The sequence below is a fragment of the Taudactylus pleione genome, unplaced genomic scaffold, assembly GCF_031769625.1.
Source record: "Taudactylus pleione unplaced genomic scaffold, aTauple2 ptg000556l, whole genome shotgun sequence".
Taxonomy (NCBI): Eukaryota; Metazoa; Chordata; class Amphibia; order Anura; family Myobatrachidae; genus Taudactylus; species Taudactylus pleione.
Genome location: NW_028284958.1, coordinates 5,417,822 through 5,443,531, shown reverse-complemented (window position 1 = coordinate 5,443,531; position 25,710 = coordinate 5,417,822). Strand labels below are relative to the sequence as shown.

General features: G+C 41.8%; 1 protein-coding gene across 1 annotated transcript in view; it reads left to right on the top strand.

Moving 5' to 3' along the window:
• Positions 1–25,710, top strand: part of AGBL1 (AGBL carboxypeptidase 1) — a 676,305-nt gene that overhangs the window by 60,428 nt on the left and 590,167 nt on the right. The window contains exons 2-5 of the mRNA XM_088452839.1: positions 4,685–4,748; positions 8,883–9,029; positions 11,194–11,325; positions 15,198–15,291. Of these exons, the coding sequence (XP_088308965.1) occupies positions 4,685–4,748; positions 8,883–9,029; positions 11,194–11,325; positions 15,198–15,291 (437 nt within the window). The remainder of the gene's footprint in view (positions 1–4,684; positions 4,749–8,882; positions 9,030–11,193; positions 11,326–15,197; positions 15,292–25,710) is intronic.

Genomic DNA, 25,710 nt, shown 5'->3' with positions numbered 1-25,710 from the left:
GTTAGTGCCCAGACGGGCCAGCTTGCACGAAAAGCCTGGACGTGTGCTGTTTCCCGGCTTCTGTGTGTAAGGAGGTGTCCAACTACCCCGATCTTATTACATATCATATAAATGTCTAATAATAATATAAATAATAATCATTTTATTTATATAGCTCTTTCCTCCAATAGTACTCAATGCACTTTACAATTATCACGATCATAATAAACAGGTTTACAGAACCCATGAGCATGAGGCAGCCAGTTTGGGTCATCACTTCGAAGGATTATTGATCCTACCCACGAAGATACCAGGCATGCAAGCCATTTTAGGCACACTAAACAAGTAACACTGGTGGAATAGGTGGGGTTGCTAAAATGTTCTTTTACTCAGGGACACATATTAATGACAAAAGATATGTGGCTGATTAAAACCAGGTGAAATGCAGACTTGAAGTCAGCCAGCCACGGAACCAGTATAACGGAACCAGTGTAACTGATGCAGTAAGTGTTCATGATTAAAGAGATATTATAGCAAGTCTAGAAATAAACAATGCCTCTACAGAAAGACAATGAATATTAAAGCAAGATACACAATCCTTACAAAAATTTTCAGATGCATGCATTGTTCATCCTACCTAGGAGAACATCATGTGAGGGAGGCATCTTGAGCGCACAACTTAGGTTACATTGGAGGGAATTCAATTGTTGTCTGCACACCCATTCTTAATGGGCAACAGAGCAATTAAATTGTTGCTCCAAATGGGTGCAATTACCACAGGCACCCACATTTCTGATTTAACCCTCCTGAGGTGTTGAGCAGAAATATGTGAAAAGTCAAACCAAAAGGCATTTTTCGCATTGTGCCCATTAGTTTAGATACGTTAAGCAGCATTGCATGGCTAAAACCAGTGCTTTTGGGTACACGATAATTAATGGGCATCGAAAACAATTGAATTGCTCTATCAGACGGCCATTAATTATCAAAGCCCTAAAAGGCAATTGAATGTGCCCCCATTGTGTGAGATAAGCAAAACATAAATAAGATACACAACAGTACAATGGAAAGGAACAAAAAGTATCCACTGAGTGAATATTATTTATTATTATTTATAATTTGTTTATTATCAGTTATTTATATAGCGCACACATATTCCGCAGCGCTTTACAGAGAATATTTGGCCATTCACATCAGTCCGTGCCCCAGTGGAGCTTACACTCTATATTCCCCACCACATGCTCACACACATACACACTAGGGTTGTAGAGTGTGGGAGAAAACCGGAGTACCCGGAGGAAACCCACGCAAGCACAGGGAGAATATACAAACTCCACACAGTTAGAGCCATGGTGGGGATTGAACCCATGACCTCATTGCTGTGAGGCAGTAACGCTAACCATTACACCGTCTGTGCTGCCCACATGTTGCTAATACTGCATATGAAAGTACAAAGCGAGGCAGCCATCTGGGTTGCAATACATAGGTTACAGAGGGAAGAATTAGCATTTCTAAGAAGTGTAATTTACAGTGGGGAATCATGGTGTATGCTACCGTTCCTAACATTGGTGAAGATTCCCCCAAACTAGAGGTGTTCCTACTGTAGGTAAGCAGGTGCACTTCTAGTAGAGCTGTACAGTTCGGTTCTCCAGAAATCCTAATCCACCCAAATTTCATGAAACCGGATAAATCCAAGTCACGATTTTAATCTTCCAGATGTTCAGAATTTGGATTTTAATCTGAATTTCAGGTTTTGGATTGCAAAAATTATATGATTTTAACTGTTTTTAAAAACTTTTTAGCATTTAAAAAAAAAAAATCCAGATCCAAAACCAAACCCAAAACACTTGAGGGTGATTTTGCAAAGCCAAAACCAAAACATGAAGACAAATCCAGATCCAAAACATGGGGGTCAACGCAAATCTCTAAATTCTAGTTTGCAGAATTGTAAGATTATGTTACTCAGCAAACCAGAAAACATCCCTTAAATACTCCATATAAATTGAAATGTTTTGGACTGTTCAAAATAACTAAGGCCTGATTCATAGTTGTACGGTATTGCACTATCGAAGCGCTAATAATGGTGCAGCAAGCAAGAAGTAAAATAATTCAGCAATGACATCAGCAGCTACCGATGCAGCGGCAGCATGCATGCTTAAGCTTCAAAATGTAATGCTTAATCTTCTCATTATATCAGTCACCTTGTATAGCATAGCTCATTACAATATTCATATGTATACAATGTCACTAGGTAATCGATTCTCCTGATCTACGTCTCTGAGAATTTACAGTGACAGTTCCCTTTTTCCAATGGTTGGCACAATTCCTGGCATCTTCCTATAGATCACATATTGGATAATGGACCACTGCAATGTCCTGGTTATCAACTCATAAGTAAACGTCACCATAATGGTTCCATCCATGATGTTGTCTACTTAACCTTTGCCCACAGATGGTTTGCTATTATCTCAACACGCAATCTCAGGAAGCATCTGAGTGTCTGCAGATTACACTCAGCAAGAAATCAGCCATTTTTAGTATAACTGAAAATATACTTTATTTACTCTGTATTTATTCTTGGAATGAAATAAGATCTTTTATACAGGTGCTACTTCTATTCTACCTATTCTATTCTAAAATTGTTTTATTAATTAAGAAATGCTTTATAGATAAACATCATAAGTCTGCTTCTATCTGTAACTATACATACAATCTGGTTAACAAAGTTTTATGTAAGCCTTAGACTGTGAACAAGTTATGTAAGAAATGTGAGGACTGACATTTGGCCATTTTGTAAAATTTAAAACACATTTATTTTCTATAATGTATATTTTCTATAATGTATATATTTTCTATATGCAACCTTCTAACCACTTATTTCTAATCTAAATATGTATATTCCATTTATGCAAAACTATTTCTAATAGATGAATTTCTGTTATGATCATTGCATGGTTATAATATTAATTTACCTCTCACAAATGCGTTTTCTTGTTTAAATAAGGGGAATGATATTTTATCTTTGACAGCAGAGCTGCAGGGAAGCGGTTGTGCAATACCATATTGTTCATATGCAAATATAGCAGGAGGCATCTGGTGCAAATAGAAGCATCCAGACCACATCGCAGTTCAGAGTAATGCGTCCTAAGATGGTTGCGAAACGCCTGTGTTCTATGCTACCTCTCCCCGTTACCTCCTCCAAACGCTCCCCGACTATCAATCACACTGCCAATATATGGTCTTTGCAATCGACTACGGTAATGTACCTTGACACATGCCCAGATTGCTGTTTATCGCTCAACTGTGAAAATAGCGTACAGTTCTGAATCAGGTTTTGGGGGCCCTATTCAGACACGCTCGCTAGATGCGTTCACTCACAGCCAAGTACCATCGGAAGCGTACGCAGCACTTGCGGCTGACCATACTCTACCGCAAGCGCTCCGAGTGCTTCAGTGTGTAATTCAGCCATGTGACGTGTACTATGATGCTCCGTCTTAATTATGCACGCCTCTGAAATGGTGTTAAGATGCACAGACAAGCCGGCGTTCACACCACCACACCCCCGTTTCCATCGACCAACCCCTGTCACCAACCACAAACTGCTCGTCCTGTCACTCATTCTAGCGAGGTGTCTGTGTACAAGGGGAGATCGCTTCGCGATCACATCAACTGGTTCGCGCATGTGAACTGCGACTTATACACATGCACAGATTGCAAACATCGGCAGGCTACGAGCAAATGCATCCTAGCGAGTGGGGCTGAATCGGGCCCTAACTTCAATTATGCAAATAAAAGAATAACTCTTTCCAAGCACAAAATCATATAAAATTCCAGCAATAGAAGCTGAAATGGCATAGTTTTTTTATCGCTGCTGTAACAAGGAATTTGTATTTTGTAACCTTCTGCTGATCACTCTCATAACCACAAGAGCTACGCTGTCACTGTGTGTCATTTTATGTATTTTTGAACAGGAATATAAAATTGATTACTGTACATTCAAAAAAGGAAACACTGAAAAAACAGGTTCCGGACTATAGACAGTAATTAGATAGACAATGTCTAGGTAGACACCAGATGTTAGACAGTCAATAGTTAGACAGGGACAAAAGGTCAACAGGGAAAAAAGTCAGACACACTAAAGTTCGCCATGTTAAAAGGTCGACAGGTACAAAAGGTCGACATGGTCAAAAGTTCGGCATGAAAATTGTCGACACAAAAATGGTCAACCCATTTCTTTTGTTGTTGGTTAGGGTTAGGCATTTACTGGAGGTTTAGGCACTTACCCCGTAGGTTAGGGTTAGGCACTTACCCAGATGGTTAGGGTTAGGCACCAGGAGGGAGGGTTAGGGTAGGGCACCAAGGGGAGGGTTTAGGGTTTAGGGCTAAACATTTTTTAAAACAAATTGTCGACAATTTTGGTGTCGACTGTTTTCATGTCAAACTTTTGACCCTGTCGACCTTTTGTACGTGTCTGACCTTCTTACATGTCGAACTTTAGTGTGTCTGACTTTTGTCCCTGTCGACCTTTTGTCCCTGTCTAACTATTGACTGTCTAACATCTGGTTTCTATCTAGACATTGTCTATCTAATTACTGTCTATCTCTTATACCACACCCTGAAAAAACATTTAATCATAAGAAACTGACAAGGTAAAGAGACACATATTAAAAAAAGTAAATGTATTGTGTCTATTTTCTTGTCATTACAGAACTCGAGCGAAAAAGATGTAACCCTGAATATCCTGAGTGTATTAAGTGAATTGCTGTCTGCTGGTAAGTGACCATATGACATTAGTATGTATTTTATTGCAGGAGATGTACCTAAACTAATAGTGGTGTAAAAATACAGTACTTGCAATGTGAAGTGACTGTACTAACCATACTATAGATAATGACACCAATATATTGTGCTTTTGTTGTCCATTCTAAACCAAGCAAGGAGCTCTGAGTGGCTTAAAACAGGAAGACATAAAATTGGCATTTCAAATTAATTACAAGCAATTGGTTCAAAGCTGCAATCAGCTATAATCAGGGGCGGTCTCACGACACAGCAGGCTGTGACACTGTGCCAGAGTCTACTGTGCATGCACAGGTTTCCCACGCCTTGTTCCTGGTGACTTCTCTATTATGCATGCACCAATCTCGTTGCACGTTGTAGACATGTAGAATTGGAGGCTATTCGAGGTTGTCCATACGCAGACATCTGCCTTATTTCAGATGCATCTTTTACACCAATGATATGGCTGGTGCCAATGGATGCTGATAGTGATGGCAGCTGTTCTCAGCATCTATTCTCAAGCACAGAATGTGTCTGTATACTAGGGTCACTTTAGCTGCCCATGCACATATAATATGTTGGCTGCTCAATTTAGCAAAATAAACTAAATTTACTAAATATTGTACAGAATTAGCAAGGGAGAGTTTCCGTATACATATGTGGAAAAGGGGCAGGCCAAAATGACACTATTAAAATAAGTGCATCATATTAGCCCCACCCCCTCCCCAGACACTGGTGAATAGGGATGGGACATTGAGAGAAAACATCTGTAATAAAATTGAACTCATGGCTCCAGTGGAATGAGTCAATAATGATAGGCATTGTGTCCCTAAGTATAATGACTGACACAGTGGATGGAGTAGGAATAGAACAAAGAATTGCTCATAGCAACCAATCAGCTTGTAGCTATCATTTATCTGGCTTAATCTCTGAAATGTCAGTTAGAAGCTCATTGGTTGCAATCGGCAACATCTCCACTTTATCTAGTTTGAATGTTTGATACAGTAGATCTCCCCCCAAATCTTTCATCCTCGTGTTACTCTCATGTTGCCAGTCACTCCATTCTTACCTTCAGTAATTGGCTGATGACTGTAGCGAGTGGGGGGGGGGGGCTGGGAGGACTGGGAGATGAACTGTTAAGACCAGGAGGCAAGATGAAACCTTGTCTTGCTCATTTCTAAGATGATATCTGAGGTTCTACATTAACATCATGGGAGTAGTGACCCAGCACACTGTGATGGATCCAGGAGGGGAAATCTCTCTCCATAACACACACATCTTCTTCAAAGGCACTTTGGGCACCCTCAATATCCCTCTCCTCCCTAGTGCCTCATCTCCTCCCAAAAGCCAAGCTTTCAGCTGGTTCTACTGCCTCACTCACTGTATATTGTGCCAGACTGTCAGTTAGTGAGGAGGCTAAGATGGCTGAGAACTTGGCTCCAGGGAGTAAATAATAGCACCCCCCTCTCTCGTGGATCCGCCACTGCCTGCATATAGACATCTCCAATTAGACCTGTGCAGTTGGCAACTCCTATGTGTGGTCAGATTCCTTGATCGATTACAGTTTTCTTAAAATATGTCCAGCCAATGTTAATTAGATGACTCCAACAGTGCCACAATTTCAAACTGTTCATTCACTGAATGAGATTCTTTCACCACATCTGATGAAGGAAAATTATAATAAACTTTCTGTCGGCTAATATCAGCCCATATTTATAAACAAGAGCAAATTATAGTAACTTATCTAAAATAATGACTCAGACATACTGTACAGTATCAGGAGGGAAAAAGGTCAGCTTTTATTTAAAAAAGGGATAAAGGTAGGTATGGTGGTGAAAGAAAGAATAGCCCTACAATGCAGCAAAAACTGTCTGCTTAACAAATTGACTTAAAAATGAGGGCCAACTGCCAGCCCATAACAAGCAATAATGACTGCCCAGATGGGGGCGGAATGCCAGCCCAACACTATTTAGTTAAGGCAGTGGTTCTCAAACTTGATTCTTAGAATCCCAAACAGTTCATGTTTTCCAGGTCACCTGTGGATCTTTAAAATGTGACAGTTGGTAATACTCCTATGCAGCTGCTATGTGACCTTTAAAATGTGAACTGCTTGGGACCGAGTTTGAGAGTCACTGACTTAAGGTACCCAATTTCCCTTCCATTCCAATGACACTGGACTGGTGGTGCCGCTGGCCCCAGTAGAGTAGAATCAGCCTAACCAATGTATTAATGAGAAGAGCACCTCAAGACTTACATCAAGACAGCCACTGTTATCATTCTTTCCCAACAACGAGGTTCTGTTAAGGAAGGAGCTAACAACACCCACACCACTGAGACTCTTCGGTCCAATCACCAAATTCACCCTTTTACAGGAAAAGTTAATGGCCACATTACACCTACTGCATCATTACACCTACCGAGGAATAATATTAGACCACAACACTCTTCAAGAAGGCCACCTCTCCACCACCTGCTTCAAAACTCTGTCCATAGACAATATCCAGCCTAGAGAAATACAGGACATGAGATCATTACCATCCAAATGGATATTCAAAAAGAGGGGAAATCCAAAGGAGAAACAATGCAAAATCAACCAGTACAGGAGACCAACCAGCCCAAAAAACAAAAGAATGGCCCATAACCCATATACATTTTTAATCTCTGGAATCGTATCGTAAACTGAAGAACCCTCAAAATAAGATACATGGATGGCGGATAAGCTCACATTAAGCTATCAATAAGATAAGAATCAATAATACAACCCAATTTGCAACTTTTGTCGCACCTTTTCACAAAGAACATCTAGAAACTCATAAGCAGAGTATAACTCCAAGCATTCTCATGTGCACCTCTCCCTCAATAGGAAGAGGGTAAACCTTAGTAAAGCCATCCCTCAGAAATATAGCATCCTGCCGATATGGACATATCCTAAGCGTCAGAGACAAGGCTCAGCTGGTGTCTTGACTGGCTGGGGGCATACTACTCCCTCTGGCAAAATGTCATCAGTCTCTACTCCTTAGACCTTCCACAGTGGATACAGAGATCCTGAAAACAACACCGGTTCCCAAACGCACATAGCCCGGTATTATAGGCAAAACATTTACTCTGCCCAGGCGCAAGGGACCTGGGCAGAGGTCCCTCTGGCCCTGATTCAGAGCCGGTCGCTCTGACAGAGCGCTCGCTATGAATCAGGGCCAGTCTTTTTTTTTTTAAGAATGGCCTCCTGGCCGCTCGCATAGCTGTGGGTGACCACCCACAGCTATAGCGAGCGGCCATGATGATGGTCGCGATGGTCAAGACCATTGCGACCATCGGGCTTGCGACAAGACCCTTGTGGTAGGGTCTCGTGGGCGCAAGCCCCAGAGAGCTTTCGGCTCTAACAGAGCCGAAAGCTCTCCCACTGACATCACTTGTGATGTCAGTGGGGCCGCCCCCAGACGGTAGGCATTCTCATGGGAACGCCTCCGTCTGGGCAGCCACCCACCCCGGCCCGCCCACCAAAGGGGGCGTGCTGTCATTCAACATTGACAGCACGCCCCCTTTGGTGCAATACCCGGAGCGACGGAATGCCCGTCACTATCCGGGTCTCGCGCATGCGCACGACGGAGCCGGCTCCGTCGTGCGCATGCACTCTGGGCCACCATCGACCCGATTGCGAGTGCACAGCGCTTGCGACCGGGTCTGAATCAGGCCCTCTGTGCATTAGCCTCATGAACCATCTTCTGGGGTTGAGTCATATGCAACCAGAATTAGGCATCCTTGCAGCCAAAGTCCATTATGACAATACCATAATGCTACCTACAAAATTCCATGTCATAGTCCCTACTTTAAAAACCATAACTTCCCCTGTGTGGATTGAACATAATATACCTTCCTATGCAGCAGTACCTCTCAGCAACAACAAGAACCAGCCATAAAAGGGGAATGGTATTATAAAACTAAATGGACACCATTGACAAACCCACTGGTCCCTGGGAAACATACCACCAAGCAATAAGACTATAGAAAAATATTAACCCCTTGTTCCTAAATGTGCTTAGTCTAAAGGTTTAAAATCAGCAAGGCACATTTAAATGTCTTCTTTCTCTCGGGATAACTATAAATCCTGCTCCTGTTTTTCTCTCTTACAGGAACTCACCGCAGGATTCACTACATGATCTCCAAGGGTGGTAGTGAGGCCCTGCTTCAAACCCTGGTAAATTTTGCAAGAACAGATTCCCTTGACTACAGCCTCCTTTTACCCCTTCTGCGTTTGATGGTCAAGGTAGGCCAGAGAGGTACTGTATCTGAGGGATTCCCCACTTTTGTAATTGGAAGCCATATTTTGTAGCCTCCAGAGAAATTTGGAAAAGGAGACAAGGATTTTCTAAGAAAGATACTGTGCTATTTAACCACTTAACTGACTAATGTTCAAAAACTGCTCAGAAATCGTAATTTTTTTTTATTATTGAACTAGGTCAAGAACATTTATTTAAAATTTATCCAACTTGATTTTTTTTAAAAAGTATTTTTTCCTGAAACACATCACAGTAATATCGATTTAAAAATAAAAATAAAATATATAATAAATAAAAAATAACCGGCGATATTTTGGCATATAGGGCCTGATTCAGAGCCGGACGCTATTTGCGCTCGCTCGTTCAGAAAAAAGGGGTGGCTATTCAAATGAACCGTTCGCTCTTTGCGGTCTGTTCACGCCTCTGTGTCTGAAGGAGTGAACAAAACTTGCGGTTGTTTTTTGGGAAACTAAGCCCCCTGGCCGCTCGCATCCTACGTCATGTCCGCTATTTATTAGATTAATTGAGTACATCGACCAGCGTATGAACTGCCCGCTTTTCTTGTGGTTGGTTTTTCCTACCGCAATCATGCGAGCAGTTCTGACTATGAAATAACTCAGTGACGTGGTCAATGACGCTGCTGTAATAAGTATGCACACCCATAAAACGCCCGTTTTGACCTTTAAGCGCGTCTGCGTTCTGATCTCCACTCTCCGTTTTCAAGCACCTTCCCCTGTTACCACCCACATACGCCTCCTCCTGTCACTCAAAATAGCAGGCATTCGCTATTTAGCGAACAAACGATTTTCGGCCGCACTGACTGGTTCGCGCATGCGTATTATGATCCGTACGCATGCGCAGTTGTGCAAACATCGCTCGGAACGAACGATCGGCCGCTTACGTACGGCTCTGAATCAGGCCCATAGATCATTGAAACATTGCAACTTTACATTTCTTACTTACAGTACATATTCACTGGAGGCTGAGGGCTGCTTGGATTACACACTGATAGATATATGAATGGGCAATATATCCATGGTGCATCTGCTGGTGTGTACAGCGGATATATCTGTGAGCGACGTCGTTCACAAACATGTCCAACCTGCTGTGCAGCTCAGCAGATAGCAGATAAAGATATATCTTGCACATTTAAATGCCCACCCAGTTGTGAGGTCAGAGCTAACAGCGCAGGCATATCGCCAGAACGATTGGCAAGTGTGTATACATTTCCCAGTCATTAGATAGGTTGGCAGGCTATTGTGTACCCAGCTTTACATCTGAAAAAGAAACGGAGAGAGGAGGAGAAAAAGATGGAGGGTGTTGAATAGAGAGAGGAGGAAAAAGAGAGACATAGCAAGCCCAGGCAACACCTCTTTTTACGAGCTATCTCTTCCCCATCTGTTTCCTTTTTCCCTCTGACACACTTTTCTCTCCACTCCACAGCTACCCAGCAACACCCAATCTCCGGTGCCCAGCATATATCTGTAAATGTTATTAGATACCACCAGATGTCTCATATGCCAACAATAACAAATCATGTGCCTATTTCACACACGTTTACCCAGCATCTTCATGTACCACACAGGTGACAAACCTATGCTGCCTTTAGTGCTCAAGTAGTCTAGCCATTTGTAGTGTCCAGCATATGCCTGCAGTGGTCATCACATCACAGCAGGGGCCATAAGCCATTAACCAAGACTGCTGTTTTCATTAAGTAGTAAGTGGGCTTTGTATGGAAACAGCACTTACTATTAGTGTCTACTAGCACTTCAAGGCAGATCATTGTAGAATCACTGAACTTCAATCTGTCCTGGAGTGACATTAGGTAAGGGATATCATTCTAGCTTGGCTGTCAGAACCCTATGTCAGCTGAGCTCCTGTCTCTCCAGGCTGTAACTGAGGTCCTACTACAGGCACTGCTCTCCTGTGCACACGCATGCGCCAGCATACAGTAGTAACGTGATTTTTATCAGCACCTGATCTAATTATGTGGGTATGGAATTCTATCTCTATCTATCTATCTATCTATCTATCTATCTATCTATCTATCTATCTATCTATCTATCTATCTATCTATCTATCTATCTATCCTTACCATTACATGAAATATGAACGGTAACCATTGTATAAAATACAATTTATTTATTTTTGTATTCTTTTGTAGATGGACATTTTGGAGAAAAAGCACACAAATTGGAAGCTACTGATGTTACATTGAGTTTAATAAGAAAAAATTTGACAACCTCTGATAATCTGACGCCTTGTCTCTGTGCTATCCAAGTGTATGCTTCCAATGGTGTGTATCTCTCAAGGTGCTCTAAAACATTATTAACTCAACTCTGGGAATATGAATATATACAGTACTTTACATGACAGCTGATATTGTGTGCAACACATGGGGTCATCTGTAATAACCTGTAAGATACAGGCATGGATAGGGTCATAGAGAGCCGGCCCGGGCCCCATTACTATACGAGGGCGTGGCCTAATCGCAGGAGGTGTTGTCACACCCCATGTAGATAAAAAAAACACTAGGCACTGTGAACCCCTCAGCCCAGTGCAAATCCACGGGGGGTGATCAGTGTTATCACTCCCCCCACTGGCATAGGAGAGGAGAGTGCTGCTGCTCAACAGCAGCAGTCTCCCACTGCAGCTCAGCACACAGCAGCGTGTGCTGGGCTGCTGACGGGTAAGAGAGGAGGGGGACCGTCGGACCGCTTGGTCCCTCCAACAAGCCTGGGCCCATGTATTTAGCACCCACACCCCCCTCTCAGCACCCTTGGGTATGGGTGCGATTCAGGTGAGTTAGCCTGTATTATTAAAGCAGCAATAATTTGAAAGCCAAAACTAGGAAACTAGGTTGGTTTTGTTAAATAAATTATTGCCACTCAAGAAATGATGGGCTAACACACTGGTGCCCTTCTCTGTTTGGAGACTATTTATTGAGGAATATTTATATGATATCCCCCGAAAATATCCAGTTTGAAGGGTACCCCCGACTATTAAGTATCTCCTGAATGTCTGATGCGATCCTTTGTTTTTGAACACAAAAGCAGCCCTCATATATGGAGGCTATCTATTGTAATTGCGAAATGTAATAATTTTCATATTCCAGAGCTTGGCCATGATAGCTAACACTATCTTCTGACAGCGTTAGCTATTATATCCTATAGGTTATACTCCACAGAGTTTACCAAGAAAGGGATGTGTAGGATCGGCACTCTCTGCTCACAAGTGCGTGGTCAGCCAACCACACATGTGCAGAATGGTGCTGGGGTCCTGAAGGATAAGTGATTGCATTAGCGATCACTTCATTTCTAACACATCACAGAGGTTTATGTGTATTTTAATACATTGGGGCAATCCTTAATTTCTTATTGCCCCGATAAGCTGAAACCCATACATTAATAAATATTCCCCTTAATCACGGTGATAGGGTGTTATTGTATTTATGCAAATTATCTTGGCAGCTCTAGGGTTAATCAAGCAATAGTGAAGACATGTTTACCAGTTATTTATATATGGCCAACATATTCCATTATGCTTTACAATTGAGGTCATGGACAACCTCCGCAACACCCATCTTGTTCTACTTGTACATAAATGCTTTATTCCGAAAAAACACTGTCTATGCTTCTGAAAGGAAAGTATGCTAAAGACACTGGCACCGTTTAAATAATATATAATAATAATCCATGAAACATATTATTATTATTTGTTTTTATTTTGCGGTCTATTTATCTATATTAAATAATATAGAACAACATTACACAATTTCTCACTCAGTGGTATTAGAAAAGTGATGAATGATTTTAGCAGCGAAGCCTCGTGTGCACAAACAATTTGCATTTGCAAATGGGTCAGCTGGATTATTTAAAGAATGATCAGTGGTGTGTGTCAGCTGCTTGTGTCTTCACTATTGCCTATGATGATGGCTTATGGCACATGGATCTCATTTAAAAGGGGCAATAGTCTAGCCCAGCTTCCCTAATTGTTTTCTGCCTTTTGCTTTTGTTAGAATAAGCTTATACTACACTTCCAAATGTTACCATCAGCAAAATTATTTGGCAGACACCTGACAGGCCTGAGGAGATGATGAGATATCGGTATCTCTGCATTAATGAACTGTGACGTTTAAAGAGCAACTGAAACAGACTCTGGAGCGCTTCCAAATCAAAACAGATGAAGGGGAATTTATAGTAGGTCTGACGGTAGTGAGAAAGTTTAAAAGTAGAAATGGCATCATCAGCAGTGTATAGTCCTCAGCTCTTAGTTAGCAGTTCATTATTTAGTTGTGTTGAGATGTAGAAATATTTTTGGCTTGTTCCTAAATTTGTAACAAGCACAAAGATATATGGACTTTTGTAGGCACTCAAGGACCTTCAAAGTTGACTTAAGTGTAAGTTATGGATTTAATTCCATTCAACATACCTGACCTCGTGCACTTCTTTTCCCAATGCCCCTCCTGACAAACAGTAAAGCTGCATACACACACGATTTTGTTACCAACGATTTTATGGACGATTTTCTGTCAGATTATCTGTCAGATTTTTAAGTGTAGTGAACAATTTTTTTGAACTACAAACGATTTTTGCATATTCCCTTAATGAAAATCGTTGAGTTGACAAGTCTGACTGAACTACAAACTACAAACGTGAATGCGCATGAACGATAATCGTTCATCGTTTGACTCCGAAAGTGAACGATTTTTTCAAATGATTATCGTTCAAAAATCGTTCTGTGTGTATGCAGCTTAAATGGTTAAATGATAGCTTAATCTATCACTTTACTGCTGGATTCGGACACGCTTGTGCAAGCATAAGCTACGGGAAAAGAAAATGATATTGTAGCATATTGGCTGCAATGGCTAATGCCAGGTCTAGAGATGACATTAGGCACCAGGGATCAAGCTCCAAAAATAATAAAGACAAGGACTCCTGCATTACTTATTTCAACACTTGTCTCCTGCTTTCATACAAATTGCAGAGATACTACAATCCTAATGAATAGATGTTTCCGTGTCAGCAAACTGGCTAAAAACCTTCATACTGTAAATCTGACTTTTTATTGAAAGAGCAATATGACATGCAGTAGGACATGCAGTAGGATTAACCCAAGATACATACTTCAGTTTTACTAAGACAATATTGAGATAGAGATGACTAAATACTATTAATGATACTCTGGACAAGATAAACTCTGCAAGACAACATAGTAAAAATTAAAAATGCATTTTTTGGTGGTTTAGAAACCACTACTTATTGGATGTTATATTCAGACCAAAACCACAGGATTTACTACATCACCATTCATGATTATTTTATTGATTATATATTGTGATAGAGGTTCATAACGATCGAATTCTTAAAGCGCTGTGTTTCTGCTGCTTTGTATATATCCAGATTTTTCCACCCGAAAGGTGCAGAAAAGTCAAAATTTGTATTCTGACACAATGGGCTCAATTCAATAAGCCGCAAAGGGGGTGAGTTGCTGTAGCAACAGCATTGAAATGCGGGGAACATAACCAGAATTTGCCCCCCTAGCGGCCTGATCTCACCCCGGACTCACACATTTTTGTACTCAGCCCTATGGGGCTGCAAACAAAAGTCTGCGAGTTTGGTGGTACCATAAGTGCTGCATACAGCCGCATTTACTTGCACCATGAGTAACTCGCACCTAATTGGATTGAGCCCATTGGGCCAGATGTATGAAGCTGTGGAAAGTGATAAAGTGGAGAGTGATAAACGACCAACCAATCTGCTCCCACCTGTCATTTTTCAAACACAGCCTGTAACATGACAGTTGTGAGCTGATTGGTTGGTCGTTTATCACTCTGCACTTTATCACTTTCCAGAGCTTCATACATCTGCCCCATTGTGTCTACAGAAGGAATAATCTTAAATCCTAACTCTGTAAATTCCTGTTTAGAAAGGTGTTATTTCTATGCCAAACACTCAGAGATGAGCAGTCTATGAAAAATGCACTTATCAATACCATCATCTTTTGGTTGGTACTAATACAAAAGTTTACTCCGGAAAGAATAAGATTTGTCATTATTCTATATTCACTGAAGTGTGTGCCCTAAGGAGTTGAATGTGCCTTTTTCTATCAAATGTCGCAGATTTAGTAAATTCCTGCAGATTTTGATACGTTTATTTTTGTTTACAGTCCCAATCGGAGAGATGCTGGGTATAAATGGCGCCATTGAGCTACTATTTAAGGTCATTTCTCCTTACACCCGAAGACACACACGTACAATCAAGTAAGTGTTTGATTCAATTTCATTTCTCATTATTCTCATTTAAATACTTTATTATGTTTAAGATAAACAATTCCTATCAGATTTTAGATGGATATGGGGTTTGTGAGGATACCAGATTTATGAGTGCCCACTTGTCTGCCTATAGGTCAGACTAGCCTTTGCAAAGGCAAATGTTTATAGTGACATATTACCATGGAACCTTTACAGTGTTGGCCTGGAGTATGGAGTGCGTAAAAATATACGCTCCTGGGGTCTCCAGATACACAGAGGGCTCTCCTGCTGTGAGCAAGGATGCAGTGGTTAATTTATGCATGCCCAGAAAACAGTGTATAAAAGATCCGACACGCCTGCGTTTTTCTAACCCCCCTCATTACCTGTGCCAAACGCTGACTACCTGTCACTCACTTTGCGAGTGAATCCACTGCGTGAACCCAATTCAATCGCTGCACATGTGCCGTGCAGCTTATACGCATGGGCAATGGCAAATTGTTCAATCTGTGTAAATATTGGCATTGCAACCACATCTGAATCAGGCCCTGAATGCAGAGCTACAATGCCATTCCAATTACTGTTAAAACTTTATTTTGTACTCTACCGTATGGGCTTGGGTTTACATTTAACATTATCTATCAGAGTTAGATTTTGCTTTCTACATTTGCCATAAGCATTGAAAAAATTTTTTTTTCTTCAATAGCCACCAGGAACTGGCATCTCATTCTACACTAGGACCTAGCAATGTAGAATGCCATTTGTATTACCCACTCTGAAGCCTGTTTTAATACTAGCTAATCGATACTGGCCAGCAGGATAACAAATTACTTTTGAAACTAGAATTTATAGCGTCTAAGGGCCTGAACTTGGGGATAGAGTAATAAAGAGCAAGTAACTGTGCATCTTGGCAGGGGCGTATCTATAATGGGTGCAGGGTGTGCAGTGCACACGGGCCCCTGGGTCCAGGGGGGTCCGCACCGCTCAGCCTGCACCAATATTATCTAACACTTACCTCTCCGAGGTCCCACGTCGAGTCTCTCAGTGCTGCCAAAGAAAAAGGCTGGAAAATGTCCACTGCGGAAATTCTTCCGGTGTTTTGCGCATGCGCTGTGAGGAAATCGCTGGGAAATTGGCGCCCAGAGTCTACTGATTCTGTGGTGACCGGCCAGCTGCATCAGTCGGCTCCCGGGGTGAGAGAGGAGGGGGCCCTTGATAGGGGATGCACCCGGGCCCCCTCCTCTCTAAAGACGCCCCTGCATCTTGGTAAAACCATGTTGCACTGCAGTGGGGCAGATTTAAAATGTGCAGAGAGAGTTAAATTTGGGAGGCTGTGTCCAAACTGACATCTACATTGCAGTGTAAAAATAAAGCTGTGCAGTATTTGTGGGCTACATGCAAGAGCAGCCAGTATTTACCCTACATGCAAACAACATGTATGTATTTGCACCCCTTGCATTGCAACATGGTTTGTGCAGGTGCGCATTTACTTGCTCTATCTTACTCTATTCCCAAATCTGAATCATTTCTCATCACATAACTGCTTATGCTACATACTAATTTGAATGCAAAATGTTTGTTTTTTAATATAAGAACAAGGTGTTTTAAAGGATAATGATAGTGCCAGTTTGCACACCAACTCTATATTCAAAATATATAAAGCAATATTTTGTTGAGCTCCCAGGGTGTTATAACTGGAAGTGTTATCTCTTCCATGACACCCAAAGTCTAGCTGAGCTTTTTCTAAGCATTAAAGCAGTGGTTCTCAAACTCGGTCCTCAGGACCACACACAGTTCACGTTTTCCAGGTCACCCAGCAGGTGCACAGGTGTATTCATTACTCACTGACATGTTTTAAAAGATCCACAAGTGCAGCTAATTATTTCACTGGTAATTATGTGAGGAGACCTGTAAAACATGCACTGTTTGGGGTCCTGAGGACCGAGTATGAGAACCTGTGCATTAAAGGACCAAATTTTGACCAACGTGAAGGTGCTGTTATCTACGGTCATTAGTAGGGACTTTGGCTCATTTCAACTGCAAAATTTGGTACAGGTTAATCAAAGTGTTTTAAACACAACATCTGAAATAAGCTAGAGATGTGCGCAGAGCCCCATGTTTTTTTTGTTTTTGTCATGTTTTGGTTTTGGTAAAACCACCCTCAAGTGTTTTGGTTCCTTTTCGGATTTGGTTCTGGATTTCTTTAAAAATGTATAAAAACAGCTAAAGTCATGCACTTTGGACTTGTTTTTGTTCCTATAGTATTATTATCAAAAATAACATTCAACTCCAGTCATTTCTAGTCAATGACTTGCAGCACCTGAAATCACGAGGGAGGGACTTAAATGCAATCCAAAACACGTGAGATCATTTTTTTTATCTGAGTTCCGATCTTGGCAAAAAGACCCGAGTTGGGACTTGGTTCTACTCAGAACCCCAAAGTGATTTAACCTGGCACTCAGTTCAACTCGAAACCCCAAAGTTCGAGTTTGTTCAGTTTTCAGCAAAACCAAAACGTTCATCTCTAAAATAAACACGGTGCCAGTGTTGTATACTAAAAGCTATTTAACTTTGTAAAGTCAACCAAACAAGCAGCAGTGGGAGAAATCAGTGTAACTTGAAATCATTAGTTATTTGTTCACTGCAGTACCATGATCCCTAAAGAAGTCTGATCATTCAGATGAAACGCGAAGGATAAGAGCACTTATCACAAACTCAGCATGGTTAGCATAGCCCAGTGCCAGTGAACAAACAGCTAATCTGACCTCTCAATGGGGGAGATGTATCATCAGCGAAAATGCGGTAAAACCCCTGAAAATGCAGTTTTCGGGGGTTTTACCGCATTCCCCATATGTATTAAGCAGGAGAATGCTGCTTCGCGTTGCTAGGTAATGCCACCTTCAGGTGGCGTTACCCAATAGAAGACTATGGGCTTCTTACCATGACACTCGGGGCTTGGGGATCCCTCCCATGAGCCCCCGCGGCCCGCGGCCTTCTGCGCATGCGCAGAAGGACTTCTGGGTGTTAAACCTGGAAGTCCCTCTGCTCAGCAGCATCGCAAAGGACAGCTCTCATCGAGAGAGCTGTTTTTTGCGATATTCTTGGTACATACCGCGGTAATTAACCGCGGTATGTACGCGAAGTCGGGGGGGATGTAAAGCATCGGCGATGTCGCCGATGATACTTCTCCCCCAATGTATTAAAAGAGCAATGTGTTACTGCTATTAGTTCACCTTCTTGAAATTTCAATTAGAAAAATCTTTTTTGGTGATTGGGTTAAATCTTATTTGACATGTTAGAAGGAGAAAAAGATTTAGTGGTATTATCTGTAATAGGAGTGAAAAAAAACCAAGTTATAATTTGTGCTGGTAATGGAAAAAAAATTGTGATATTGATGTTGGAATGTGACAAGTGCAAATGTGGAAAAATGGGCTCAGTGCAGGAGTGAGAAAATCCTTAGCAGGAAAGGGGTTAAACTATAAATGCAGCTTTAATGAACAGTATTTTGGTGGGAAAATAGTAGAAAGGAAATTAGTGAAGCAAGTGGTCCACATTTATGAACCTTTACATTTGAACTGTATTATTATTAAAACAGCACATTAACATCTCTTACATTCTTTCACCTTTGTGTTGATATACAGTAGTGTGTTTATAATGATAGCAATGTCTCCACTGAGATGCGTAATGGTACTTTCTCTGTTACTCTCGTTGGCAACCACATTGAGAAAGCAGAACAGTGATGACTTGTATATTGACAAATGCCTTGATAAAGAGGAAGTGAGCTGATAAAATAAGCACACTTATGAAAGTGCTAAAGGGCAGCTCTTCCTGATATCCAAACACATAGAAAGGAATATGGAGTATTTTAACTTTTATATTTTCTGCGTACTTTCTGGATGATGACCCTCACAGACTGGGAATATGCTTTAAATGTAAAATAACCACTAGAAAAAAAATATTATAGCTAATCCCATAATTCTGTTTTTATACTAATGATTATTGTCAGGCATTCGGATTTATCATTTACTAAGTTTCTATGGTAATTAATCAATAGATTACCCACTGATGCTTTATTTTTCTGCTGTGGCTATTGGAAAGAAAAGCCTGATTCACATGTTTGGTTCATCGCACAAACCTTCTATTAATACAATACATTGTCCAGGTCCTGATAAGTGTTTCGATGTATCTCAGCCACAGTTCAGCATTATGTTTGGAATGACAGACACTTGAATAAGAATGCAATAAACAAACTTGCTATGGAGGACAACATGCTATCACTGGTAATTAATATAAAGGACAAAAAGTGAATGATGGGAGACATCAGAACATTTTTATTACAGTCATTAAGTGTAGACATATCTGTAATGATGCATATCTCTGCAATACAGATTTATAGTCACACTTGGGTTATGATTGTCAGAGACCAATTAAACTAGCAGTATGTGCTTTAGACTGTGGGAGGAAACAGGATCATACAGAAGAAACCCGCATGCAAACATACTGTATACACACAAACTCTACACAGACAGTGCCTTGGTTAAGGAAGGAACCCATGACCCCAGTGCTGTGAGGCGTTCAAATGTATATTCCTGCATTCCGTAGAGCTCTGTTGATAAGTTATGGACAGAGGACCTTATTCAGAGTCTCTCGCAAGCGCTGTACACTCGCAAGCGGCCCGATGGTTTGCGAACGCACATGTACGTACTACTCTGTGCGAGCGCAGCCCGCTTGCTCGCCCAGCAAAGACAGCCCAGTGAAATGAGTGACAGGAGAGGCCGTTTGTGGGTGGTAACAGGTTCAGGACACTAATAACGGGGGCGTGGAGGTGCGAACGCAGGTGTGCCTGAGTGTTTCAATGCCGTATTTAAGGCATACATAATTAACAGGCAGCATCATAGTACACGTCACATGCTTGTTTTTTACACTGAAGTCATCATAGTGCTTGCGGCAGGGTAAGGCAACAACAAGCGCTGTGATCACTACTGATGGTGCTCGATGTACCAATGTTTTAATACACTTCCTGGAGATGACGTGTGCAAGTAGGCGTCTCAACATAGGCTAAGGGGTGTCAGCATACACAGAGCGATCACTTGCACAGCCAAAGTGGGTGTGCTTATGCCTTGGCGAGCGATCGCTTCCCATGGCGTCACTTTGAAAGATTTGCATACTCTGGATGCAGTGAGCGGCCGCTTGCGAGAGACTCTGAATGAGGTCCAGAATGTAGTATTTGTCTTTTCCCTGCTTGCTTTACTGTGAGGGAAAAACAAGATGAACCACAAACAAACATATGGCTTTCGGTTACAGCAGGCATCAGATGCGACCAGTCAGAAACACCCACTGGGCTGACAATCTCAGGGGGACCTTACAGACCCTCTGCACCCTTGTATCCTCCCACAGTGTCTGCCGTGCAGTCGATCGGGCAGCCCTGGTGGCACCCACTACCTGGCGGCTGCAGAGAGCAGCAGCCACTGTGGAAGTGTAAAGTTGCAATGTTGCAATGTTCTGGTTATCAATATACTGTATTAATAGTCTGTGTTTTCTCAAAAAAAATCAATATGATAGTTATATATTATAAAACCATGTTGAATAAGTATTAAATAGATGTTCTTGACATATTTCAGTCATAAAAAAAATCAACAATTTTTGAGTGTTTTTTGGAAAAATATTAGCCAGGTCAGTGGTTAAAATGGGAACAGGCCACAGTGTCCCGGATGGGGATGTAGTCAACTTACCAATGGCCAGTATGCCAGCCATCGGAATCCCGACGTCGAAAGCCCAACTGGGGATTAAAGATTGGCATTGAAATCCTCTGCCTTTTTCAGAAAGCCTCAATGTGAGGAGAAACGCATTAAAGATACAGAAGGAGTTTGTCATAGATTTACTCACTGCACCTGAGACTTAGGACCTCATTCAGAGTCGGTCGAAGCGGCCGCACGGTCGTACGCCACCGAAGTTTGCTGTACTGAGCATGCGTAAAGTTCGCAATGCGCGTGCGCAAACTAGCCGCTATGATCAGAAATTTCTCTCTCCTTGAGCACAGCCAGATCGGTAGTTTTAGTGACAGATTGAGGCGTTTGTGGGTGGTAACAGGGGAAGGTGCTTGAAAACGGGGGAGTGGAGATCCGAACTCAGGCGTGCCTAATTATGCGAACGGCGTTTTGTGGGAGTGCATACGGTTTATGGGAGTGCATAATTAACAAAGTAGTGTCATGGCACATGTGACATGGGAGGTTTTTACACTGACATGATTGTAGAGCTTAACAGAGGGTATTGTCAACCTTAAGCTCTACAACCAGTTCCGATGGTTCCTGATGGTCTCGATTAATCCTTATATGCCTGGAGATGACGTGCAATGCGTATGAGAAGGGGGCATATTTTTTTTAATTTTGGCCGCTTCCTCCCCTTGGTTGGCCAGCTACCGATCCGAACTTAGGGACGCAACTTGAGAGGGAATCATTTGCATATCCGGCCCCTTTTCCCATATGACCGTGCGGCCGCTTCGACCGACTCTGAATGAGGTCCTTAATCTCTTTCTCACTGCACCTTGGATCTAAACCATAGAAAGTGTGGACAATCCAATTGAGGGTGAGAATAATGGTGCCAAACTTGGGATTCTGCTGCCCTGCTTGCCCCTCACCTGACTACACTGATTATGGAAGCTGTTACCAGAGTGTGCATGCCGCTATAATCGAGAGTGAGTATCTGGTCGCTGTACCAAGAACACTGTTGCTCCGCTGCAAATTATTACGAGTACGGACCCTGCTCTCATTACCTTGTTGGAGACGCTGGGCAATTGCTGGAACACGCTGGATCTCCTAACAGAGAGCCGCACAGTTTGTTTGGGGCACACGAATGATCTGGACATTTCAGCTTACTCACATATACAGCATAACTAGTGAGGAGCTGGATCACTCTCTACAATATGCTGATCCAGGACTGTGAGGATACAAAATTCACCCAGGATATTCTATAAAAGGATTTTTGGAAGTGTGTCACTAGAACTTTAACACAGTAACGTAACAGCCCTACTGCAACACTGTCTGCTACATTTTAGATCATTGTGGCTATATAAACATCAACTTCCAATTATTTGAAACAACACAGGCACCAATTTGACACATTAGTGTCGTTTGTTTAGTATCGTGTGGAATCAGGATATATGCTATTCTCTAGGTCCTTTTGAGACCTTTTTTATTGTTTAGATATTTGATATGTACATGTGAATGTCTTTTTTAGGATATGTGTAATTTTGTATTTTTATTATTGTGATATTGTGATTGTGATTAAAATAGGATAATAATCCTTATACTGCTTTGTGTATGATAAGCGCCACATCATACCAATTTTTGTTCTGCTTTGATTGAGAGAAGACTGGCAAAGTTTCTCGTGTAGGTGTGCAGCTTTGTGACACTCTTTGCAATACACCACTGTTAGCGCCGGGTCCTAAATTATTGCTTGTTGTTGAAATCCCAACGCCTATCTTTAGCCCGAAGCCGAAATCCTGACAGCTGGCCAACCGAACGAAGGTAATCGGGGACCAATTAGGTGATAGCCACGAGGGTGGAGGGTAAGGTTTAGGCACCCCTGGGGGTACTTAGGGTTAGGCACCCCCCGGGGAGGGTTAGGTTTAGGGTGCGGGAAGGGGAAGTTAGGGTTAGGCACTAGGGGGGGAGGTTAGGGTTAGGCACCACTAAGGGAGGGTTAGGGTGGGGAGAGGGGTAGGGTTAATATACTTACGACCCTCTGTCGGGATTTTCAGCTTTTAGCATGCCGCTGTTGGGATATGAACTGGCGGCTACTCAGCCGCTGGTATTTCATACCCAACCCCCCGGATGATATTGGTTATGTTTGGGACTACCGAGTGGATTAAGAAGCCACTGCTGTCTCTGCAATGAGGGAGGTAACAACTGAAACCTGTTATTTTCAAGTGCTAAACAGATGATCCCAAAATAATAAAAATTATTTTTTCGCCATAGGAATAAGATTTCATCAAGAAGCTAATGTTTTATAACCGGTTGATGACGCAAAACATGTATTGATAGCAGTGCTGTATAAATAAAATATATTTGTGATTATTTTATGTAACAGAAGGTGTTCAAATTGCTACAGAAATAATAATTCACTTTATATTAATTGCTTTTTTGTACTGTAAAGGGGCCTATCCATTAGCAGATAAAATTGAACGATGAACGATATATCGTTCAGTCATTCAGTTTATCTGTCATGGATAGGCCCTGAACGATGACAGATGTGCACTCCCGCGGCCGATAAATTGTGTCTTTCGTCTCTCCAACATGTTGGTCAATTATCGCATATCGCTGCCAGATATTAGAAATATCTGTCAGTTTATAAGCGGTGAACAACGAATGATATTTTTTATGAAAATTAATAGAAACATTTATAAAAATCCATTCCCTGAATGATGTCATGCAATATCGTTCGTCGTTTGCAAAAATGTACATGACAGATATCTGTCACCGCAGCCCCAGGAATTTTCAAGAGATAAATCTTTTGTCTTTCATCGTAGAGAAAGATCTGCTAATGGATAGGCCCCTTAACTCTTCAATAATTAATAAAACAACAATAGTATTATATAGTAGGAACGACACCTCTAGGCTTAGCAGATTCTACTTTTTGATATACAGTGTAGTTTACAAAGTGCAGACACGCACAACTTCTTTATATCTGCAAGAGCGCCTACTTGTCATATGGTGCTTTTGAGATGTAAGTAAATCTCAATCTATATCGAGCTTCCTGGCCTTACAGATACTGTACATGTAAAATGCACATGGAGAAAGAGCGAAATATCACATTAAAGTCCAACGTACCATACTAACACTTTGGCACTAACCTCTATATTGATGTAAGCTTTTTAAATTTCCTCCTGAAATATTGCTCAGTTTAACTTTACTCATGTTTTAAATGAATCATGAGATTGCCTGGGCATCGGGTCTGTCATCGTTACATGTCATGTTGTGTGTTTGAAAGGATTTTTGTTATTGTTTCCTCCATTACAGTTCTTTTTAGACAAGAAAAATGTTATGTCAAATGATCCTTTTTATCCCTTTATCTCATTTTAATAATATTGTCCCTCAAAATAAAATCTAGCTGTTGCATTTGTTTTGCAAAATACACTTATGCACTTAGGAGCCTATTCATTACAGATTGACGCACAATAATTATATATCCAACTCACTGCTAGTTGTGGTGGTGGATAAGTAAACTACCAGAGTAATTCAATATTGATCCGGTGCAGAGATCACTGCTCCGAATAGCAGCCATCCCTGCAATACTTATCACAGAGGATTCCGCTGCTAATTAGTAGCATCAGAATTTTACATTGCCAGCACTGACCCAGCAGTGTTTGTGTGCATATGTGACCAGAGATAAAACATGCGCAGTACTGTAGGCAGGGCTATTTTCAGAAAAAATAGGTTCAGGAACTGTGGGTGGAGCTACTGGGGGTGGAATTATAGAAAAACAATTATATTTATATATTTATATAGCTAAATATATATTATATATACATACTGTATATATAGTATTTTGAAAAGAAGGCACTCAAAAGTGACTTTATAATAAAACTTATCTTATGGAAAATACATTTTGGCTCAGGACGTTACATCATAGTTAATGAGAGGTTCAGGAACCGAGGACCTGATTCAGATCCACTCGCTAGGATGCGTTCGCTCCTAGCTGGCCGAAGTTCGTATTGTGCGCATGCGTACGCATTGCAGTGTGCATGCGCGATCCACAGCGACAGATCGGGAAGCGTTCGCTCGCTGCGCATAGACAGCCCAGCAGAGTGAGTGACAGGAGAGGCCGTTTGTGGGTAGTGAAAGGGGCTGGCCACTATAAAAGGGGGAGTGGAGAAGCGAACGAAGGTGTGCCTGAGTGTCTCAATGCCATTTCAAAGGCGTGCATAAAATATAGGCAGCATCATAGTACACGTCACCTGGCTGGTTTTTACACTGAAGTGCTCGCAGTGCTTGCGGAAGGGTATGGTCACCCTCAAGCGCTGGGATCGCATCTGATGTACCGATGGTTGCATACACTTCCTGGAGATGACGTGCGCAAGTGGGCATCTTAAGACAGGCTGGTGGGCATCTGCATACACTGAGCGATCGAACGCTAAGACATAGTGGGTGTGCTAATGCCTTGCCGTGCGATCGCCTGCCTGCCAATATTTGCATACGCTGGGTGCGAGCGTATGCTTCTAGCGAGCGGATGTGAATCCAATTCCTCCATGTTCCTGCTAAAAAAGATAGCACTGACTGTAGGGGACGCAGGGCCAGAGGAGGCGAAAGGATCGGATTGGATCCCTCTTCGTAACCCAGACTTCCATACCATATGAAGGAGAGATGCTCTAGGTACCAACACCATATGAGAATGGAGTAGATTCTGCAGGCTACTCTGAAAAATGTAAGTTTT